At 30.6% G+C, this 9306-nt stretch overlaps 1 protein-coding gene across 1 annotated transcript in view; it reads left to right on the forward strand.

Annotated features, from left to right (window-relative positions):
• Positions 1–9306, forward strand: part of LOC105620215 — a 14334-nt gene continuing 5028 nt past the window's right edge. The window contains 1 exon segment of the mRNA XM_012201721.1: positions 1–160. Coding sequence (XP_012057111.1) covers positions 1–160 — 160 coding nt within the window.

Raw genomic sequence — 9306 nt, forward strand, 5'->3', positions numbered from 1 at the left:
ATGTCAAACTTAATCGAGCGTCAAAACCTCTTTCTTTCAACGTCAACTGCCAGACTTCTTTTCCTACGCCGCCTCAGTTTTTTTCTCCGTATTACCATTCAAAAAAGCGTTGCCATGATGACGGACAGGTGGATCGCAGGACGAGCGCCGGTTTGCTGGAGTAAGCGAACGGGTTAATCTCCGTGGTTAAGCACGTGTAGTGAATACGCGAAGCTTATGATTACTGATCGACCAGTCCACATGGTTATACACGGTGGATGTGGCATAACGGTTGCGTGTGCATTTTCACAGTGCGCGGCGCATATTTTCTGAAACCGAGGCAACGCCAAAGACTTGATTTCACGCTACCACGTTGTCGACCGCGCACGTGGAAAAATGAACAATTGCACGCGACATGATCTCTATTTATTTTTGATACCGCACGGATAGATGAATAAAAATTGCAGGAAGATCTGATGGTCGAAATCTGATGACTAAATTAATTGAGATTAATTGAGATCGCGCTACGAAAAAGTGGAAATTTATTAATCCTTCGGTATTGACGGTGGGTCTGTATTCATTCAATTATAGATCAACAGCGGGATAATTTAAATATTTCAAATATTTTAAACAATTTCTCGAAAAATAATAATTGTATCGTTTACTTAAAATATGTAGCAGGAAACTCACATGTTTAAGGAATATTTACCAAAAGTATAAAAAATTAATCTTTAAATCTTAAGGTAATGCCATTTTCGATTTCCTCCTACAATTTTAATGAAGCTCTACTTTGAGGGGCAATTTGGATATCTTAAAGGATAATTTGAATAAAAAAATTAAAGAATAATATTAAAAATAAATATTAAAATTATAACAAAAATCAAACTTTATATTAAAATATTTGAACTCATATCCATAATTTGGCTCTGTTTATATACGTAGATTTCATAAAAGCTTAAAGCAGGATATATTTTTATAAACTGCAGTAACAATTGAAATTCTCTATTTACTTTGCTTAAAACTCTCCACAGACTTCCAATAGATATCTTTTCAAACCTACATAAATATATAGATTACCATATCTTCTTTATTATTAATCCTAAATATAAAACATGGCATCTCAAATTTTTTTTGAAATTCTTGCAAACGTTTATTATTATCCAAATTTTCTTACTATTCAAATTGCCCAGCTGTACCCTAAATATCTTTGTTAAAAATGTCAAACAATTCATTTTTCTTTGCTATAATTTTTATTATGTTAGCTGCAAAATTGTTCTTTTAAAATTTACTTAATGTTCTTTTTTATACGAGTTATGTCATTTTATTCCTTGAATTAATTACAACCTTTTTAATTAAACGGGTTTTTCAGATCCAGTATAAGTAAGACTCATTTTCATAGTATATAGTTATAATTTTAAATACTAAATGTTACTAAAAAATTCATTAATGAAATTTATTCCCATGAATAAATCCCATGAATTTCTTGGGAAGCTTTAATCTTTAGATATAATCATGGTCGGTTCATAATTTTTTATTTTAAATAATGTTTTAAGATGAGACCCTCTGATTGATTCATAATATCTTAAGACTGTTTTTAAAACATTTTTAAATATAAGAATCGACTATGAATGGCATATATACAAAAACGGTCTTAATTATGTTACAGATTTTAGCGTTAATTTCGAAAGATTAAAATTATAAAATGTTTTTCATTAATTGTCTAAGCAAAATTAACGGAAAATTAGTCAATAAATACATTATCAACAAATACATGAGTGAAATGAAATATCGTTTCACTTAGAAAAGACGTATTAATAAAATCTTGCATAGATCTATCCTAAGTAATTAATCGCATAATTAAGCTGTTAACACTTAGATCTCCTCGATGTACAACATTACTTTATTCCACTCTCAACCTCTTCGTATGAACGGTACACGTATATATCGGAGACTCGTATTATAAAGTCAAGATCGCGACCTCGCAAGCTGCGTTGCGGCGCGAATCTCTGAAAATCCGGATTTTTCATAAGTTTACTCGTCTGATTGGGACTCACTTAACTGGTTTCGAACCCAGGCCTGAATATAAATTAGTTCCTGTCGGTGCCTCATTCGGGCCGGTGGCTTCACCGATCGTCCTCGTCTTATCGTCATGCATGCGGATATCGATTTTTCTGTTGAAAGAAATTTCCAAATTAATACAAGAATTAACGTTAATTTTTTCACTCATTAAAAAAAAAAAATAAATTAGTACACTGAAAAAAAAATATAGTTAATTTTAATAAATGTTTAGTTCAATACTGCCAATTAAACATTTACTTACAGTAAGTAAATATTTGTTCAATAAAAAAAATGATTATTAAATCAAATTAACATTTCTTGTATCAAATAAATGTATCTTTATATTTAATAAATATTAGTTAGCCGTATTCAATTAAATATTTATTAACATTGACTATATTTTTTTCAGTGCATGAAAATAAAAAATGATATAAAAACCAAATAGTTCCTCACTTCAATATGAAAGCCATAATTACTAAAAATTTCAGAATTCTATTGTACATATACAAAAAATACAATATTAATTTAAAAAAGGAACGGTTAATAGTGACTGTTCGGTACTTTTAATCCTGCTGATTGACTTCTTCTAGATTATTTTCTTACATTACTATTTTATAATTGGGGCAATTCTTCGTGAAGCGGATCCCCACTGACCAAAATAATTTTTAAAAAAATGGGGTCTGCGACAGCTCAAATTAAAGCTTGACATCCACTTTCAAAAGCCTAGCTTTTTTCTGAATTCAAAATGGCGTATTCAAGATGGCGACCAATTTCACAGTCTTAACTAAAATTCAACATAATTCGCCAACTATCTATTCAGTAATGCATTACGATGGAAAATAACCCGATCTGAAGTTATCACGTTTGGGTAGAGTAATCATCAGGTAAACGTAGATTTGATCTTGACCCCTTTTCAAGGATTCTCGTCCATGCACTGTATCCCACTTGAAAAATATTCGCTTCATTCAATGAATCGAGTAAACGAGAAGAAAGATCTTTCGTACCAAGACTTGGAACACCCACCTAAATGGCACTGTGAGGTGAGATTTTTGCACATCATTTGTTGTAAATTTTTACAATTGTTAATTTATTTCTCTGAATTCCAACTAAGATTTTGAATATCTATTCCAATATTAATTTACAATTGTGATGTATTGTGCAAACACAGAACACTATTCCACGAGTCCCCCAAGAAACAATATTTGGGACGTAATTTAATGAACTCCAACTGAATAGTTTTTCTGATTTCTTAAATAAATCATAGAGTTCTCTCAAATCATAGAGCAGACGTTTCTGCATAGTAGTTCTATTTCTATCAATCTTAACAGATACAGTATCTTTTTTGTCCAATCCTACTGTATAAATCGTATAATCTTACTGTATAAATCGTTGTTATAGAATTCCTTGACATTTTCGACAATTGAATCGAGTAAAATTTTACCAGCTTTAGTAGTTGTATCAACTAAGATACTCCCCGCATCTTTGAGTTGTTTTGACTTTCTAACTAAAATTTTGAGACGCCATATTCACGAGTTTCATTGATACTCCAATTCGATGGAGCAATTATGAGAATCTTAATTCTAAAAAGGATCATTAATTGCCAAGTTCGAAAACGCTTTTAGATCCGAGAGCATCTCCTCTAACTCAATTTCCCTGCTTAACGTATATCATCTCTATGCGTCACTACTGCATCATTATCATTATTATCTTTGTCTCCTGTTTCGGCAGCCGCAGTATCTTCACTTTTATCACATGCAAGTTTCTGCCGCTAGATATACTAGTGCGAAGAACAGAAGATGTACGTTTCTTTTTACATTTACAGCAAATTTTCGAATTTTCTGGTTAAATTCGGAAATTTCTTTTTCAATTCTCTCGACAAAGAAGTCTTTCCACGTGACCCATTACGTTAAGAAAATTGATACAACGATCATGACGCAATATTTCAGATATTTTATATAAAATGTAGTAAAAGATTGAGAGATTAATGATTCTATGTTCTAGATATCTCTGAAAAATGCTGATAGTTTTGAAAAATGCTGGTGAAAAATAGCTCTGATGGAAAGTAGTTCTGAAAAATGCTGGTGGTAGGTAACTCTAAAAAGTGCTTGTAGAAAGAAACAATTCAGAAATAGTATATAAGATTTGTGTATTTTTAGAACATATATAGCCTAATTCCGTGTTTTACAAAGTAAAATTGACAAGCCGGAATCTATAAGGAGATACACGTGGATCTCGCGGAATAAGTATTATCCATCGAACTAATTTTGGACAACTTTCGAATTTCAATTTTGATTGATATTTGTAAAGAACGTCATTGCGCATCTTTTTTATCGATATATACTTAATCGATTACTTTTTTAGTTTATGAAATAATCGAAAAAAAAACGCAATTTTTACAAATACGAAAATACAAATTTTCAATCTTTCTTCAGTTCTTCAACTCGCCGTTACTTAGCCAATTTTTGGTTTTTTTCAAACGAAATTAATTATTTCTAGGGAAAAAATAGGAATTATATTAAAAAAATAAAAATTTCCTCATTTAACCTTGAAAATGAGATCAAAGTTAAATCTATGTTTACCTGATGGTTACTCTACCCAAATGTGACTTAAGATAACTTCAGATAGAGTTATTTTTCATCGCAATGCATTGCTGAGTAGGTTGGCGAATTAGTTGAATTTTGCTAAAACTACTATAAAATCGGCCGCCATCTTGGATACACCATTTTGAATTCAGGAAAAAGCCAGATGGTTTTTGAAAGTAGATGTTCACAAGTTTTAATTTGAGCCGTCGCAGACCTCATTGTTTTCAAAACCGTTCTGGCTAGGGGAGGGGAAGGGGGGGGGCATTCTCCGCTTCACAGAGAATGCCTCAATTGTACAATAAAATCAATTCTTAGTAAAATCAATTCTCTAAGAAAAAATTCTTTCCGTGTACGGATCATCACATTCGCTTTCACACGAATACGCAATAAACACATATTCAAATAATACGCGTGAATCATAGGATTATTACCCCGTTCATGTTAATAGTTCAAGTTACACATTAATTATATAATAAGCATTGCGTCTCGTAATCATAAATTTCCAGATTAATGACTTTTCAATATTGTATTATTAATAATTAAATTTATTTTTGATTCTCGATAATTTAACAAAATTAAATGTAATTAAATAATATTTAAAAATTTATTTTCTTGACAAAATCATAAAGAATAAACTTCTATCTAAACTTCGAGATAAACGCCATATAAATTTTTCAAATTTATCTCGCCTGATTTATCTTTCCTTATATCGCTACTTGGAAAAAAAATTATATCATTGCTGATATTTGATACGATAAGATTGTATCGGTAGGCTGTCGTGATCAAAGTCCTGTTAATTTCTTAACATATCTTTTACTATTACGCAGCAATACGTTTCTTTTTCTACAATATTACATTCTATAATAATTACTACTGTACAACGTAATTGCCCGCATTGCAAAACATCTGCACGTGTCGTTTACACTTAAAGAGTAGCTGATTACGACTGCGCAATAATTACTCTCCGACACACGTGGCTACGCACACCGTAAATTAATTCTGCGGACGTAATGCCACACAGCGCTATATAGTCGCGATTAAGACATTCTATCACGAAACACGGAGGTCAGTCAAATTACAAATTATCTCTATTCACTGGAGAATCCACAGGGATGGGGGGAGGGATTCAGAGGGTATTCCTTCTTGGAGTAGTTTTTTTTTTAATATTTGTTATATATATTTTTTATATATATTTACATTATATAATATTTTTATATTTTTGAAATGCTTGAGTCATTTTTTAAAATATTTTTTGATTTAAGAAACTCCTATAGATATAAAAAATACATACATATTACATAGATTCAATTATATTATTCTTTTTTTCATACTAATATAATTTTAAATAAAATGGTTTAAGAATTATACATGTAAATAACATGTAATATATATTCAATTGTAATATCATTAATAATTTAAATTATATTTTTTTTTCATATTTGATTTTTAAAAAGTTTGGCTTCCGGTGCGTCAATGACTCGACTTCCTTCTTGATAAATTTCTGAATCCACCAATGCCTCGCTTATGATTAGCAACGATACCCGCAACATCGTGTTCAATAAACAAAACGCTTCTTCGCGTTCTTTCACGTTCATTACGTTTTGGGATAATTACTCCTTCCGCATCTCTCTTCTCCTTTCCTTTTTTGCCTTGCGAAAATCATCGGGAGCGCGATTCTTTAAAGTGCATCATAACGATACTATACCGTTAAGTGCGAGTATAGAAGGCACTAGGTCAGGAATTTGCTGCATTTTGATGTGAAGGAACATAAAATGTTCATCTCTACATTGCATATAAGATTAGGTGCAATGCGTCTCGGTTGCCACTGCGTTCGATGTGAAACTATTACGTATTACGTTTATCGTTGACATCGGCTCGCTGAAATTCTTTACCAATTTTAGATGTTAGACCTAAGAAGATCGATCCAGGGGAGAGTTTTTCGAATTAAATACGAAGGATGAATATTGATCTCGTTCAAAAAAATTAAGGAACATACAATTATTGCGTAATAGTGATAGAATTTATTATATCCAATGTATATCTTTCAGAAATATCCTCGATGTTTTATAATAATATAAGAATTCGATTCATATGAGAAGAGTTGACAAAAAAGACGCGATAAAATCATTATATATTCAATTATTGCATATAAGGAAAAAAATCTTGGTTAAAAACAAATCAGAAAATCTGAATCTGAAATTCTGATCACATCATATATAATCAGAATTCTAGTTATTTCAATCAGAATATAAATTATAATTTTAGTTGAGATAATCAATTCAAAGAGTCTGATTACGTTAATTGGAATTCTGATTAAAAATGGACAAATCAAAATACCAATTAAATGCAACTATAGATTTCTTTTCCAGTGTAGCGATAAAACTTCCTGTAATGTGTATCTTTTAGAAAGGTAATTCTTATTGTAAAACATCAAGAATTGATAATTAGAATTCCGTTCGCATGAGTATTTTCTCAACCAATTATCGACTTCTCAATTCCATATCATCAGTACTTGGCGGTCGGCTAATATTATTATCGAATCCTGTTACAACACGAAAAAACCCCGAAAAAGAAAATCGGGTTACACCCGATCGCGAATACGGTCGCCTCTCAGATTGTCTGCAGGAACCAGATCTTAAAATTGACCCGGTTTTTTACGAGCGATATAGTTAACGGTGCCTCATCAAAAACACGCAGCCGATATCAGGTACCGGTATCTGATTACTCGGGTGGTTTAATTTAAGACGCGTCGTCCGATCAACCGACATGGCGCACATATTGAAATATGGGGGTCAATCATATTTCGTATTCCGCACGATGCGCTTAGCGATTGGCCCAACTCTCTTCCGCTCGCCAAACTTTAACTCTCGCCATCGGATTATATTAAACAATGTGGGCCAGCTAATCTAGATCGAGTCGATTTTTGCGTTTTTTGCGTTTCTGCTGATTTAGCGAGGATGATAAGAGAGCGATGAATACGAGCTACGAGCGCAGAAATGTTATTCTTCTATCTCTTTTTTTAGGATGATTAATTAAACACTGTTAAATTTATAACGTCAATTACTCAATTCGAGTTACTTTTAATCATTTCTGCAGATTGCTACTGCTCCTATATTCATTAATTTAACAAAAACAATGGATTGAAATAATTCAGAATTTAAGAAAACGTATTAAATTTGACTCAAATTTAGTTTATTATTTGCTAAATGCAAATGTTATACCATATATTACTTTTAGATGTTGTTTACTTTGAAACTAAGTAGAAATGGATTGATTTACACACTGAATCAAAAATGTATAAATATAATAAAATATAATAAATACAATGTAATAAATACAATAAAAAATTCATTAAAATTTGTCCAATAAACAATTTTATTCTCATAATGATTTAAGTTGTATAAAAGGATAAATATGAGTTATAAAACTATTATTAGAATTCATTGTAACAATGAATATGTATTGACACAATTAAATATTATCGTAACATTCCTTCTTAAAACATTTTTTTAATTTTTTAAATACATATAATGAATTCGATTATTGATCTAATGTACAAACTTTATTAACTAATGAAACAATGTGCGTTAATATGATAAATGCATGTTATCACTTCTATAAAATTTAACACACATCTAATGAAATTTATTGAATCTATGAACACGCTCATTGGAAGAATTTTTTCAGTGCATTTTGACATAGATGGAAATTAAAAATAAAAATTATTTAACACAAAGGATTAGGTTATCCTAAAGCCTATTCTACAATATAGTCTTTGTTTCTTGTTTTTTTTTACTTTTTGCTTTTCTTCCTTTACGATCATTTTATTGACAATTGTATTTCTTGCTATATGTTTCCTGTTTCTTCCGAAATTCACTCGTAACTTTTATCTTGAGTGACATAAAAACCAGATTAAAAGCAAAAAGACAAAAAACAGCAAAAAACAAGAAATAGAAAACAAAAAGCATATTGAATAATCATAACGTTCCCCATTAAAACATTTTTTTAAATACACATAACGAATTCGATTATTGAGTTAATGCATAGACTATTAACTAATGAAACAATGTGTTTTAATAATGCATTTTATTATTTCTAGAACCATTGCTTTTTCGATATTTAACAATGAACAACATTTCGATATTTAACATGCAAACTCTGTTACACTGAGAAAAGTTTAGTATTTGTGACTATAATTTCATATTATCACAATTATAATTAGCTGCTATATTACTATTAATAATAACTACATGTTAATAATAATTAAGTGTAATAATAACTACACTCTCTAAATTCTTTAAAATGGAATCTCACTCTAAAAAGTGAAAATTGAGTTAGTCTTAAAAAAGAATGGCTCAATTTCTAATCTTTAAAAATGAAATTTCATTCTTTAAAATGATACTCACTCTAAAAAAAGTTTTAGAAAGTATGATTTCAAATATATTCATATCAGAGAAAGAGAGGAAGAGAGAGAAAGGGAGGGAGGGAGGGGGTGGATGAATGGAGAGGGAAGGGGGGGAGAGAGAGAGAGAGAGAGAGAGAGAGAGAGAGAGAGAGAGAGAGAGAGAGAGAGAGAGAGAGAGTAGACGTAAGTAGTAGTAAGTAGTAGTAGTAGTAGTAGTAGTAGTAGTAGTAAGTAAGTAAGTAATAAGTTAAGTTAAAAGGTTTAATTAAAGTTTAAATTTAA

Source organism: Atta cephalotes, assembly GCF_000143395.1.
Source record: "Atta cephalotes unplaced genomic scaffold scaffold00025, whole genome shotgun sequence".
In the NCBI taxonomy this organism is placed as follows: domain Eukaryota; kingdom Metazoa; phylum Arthropoda; class Insecta; order Hymenoptera; family Formicidae; genus Atta; species Atta cephalotes.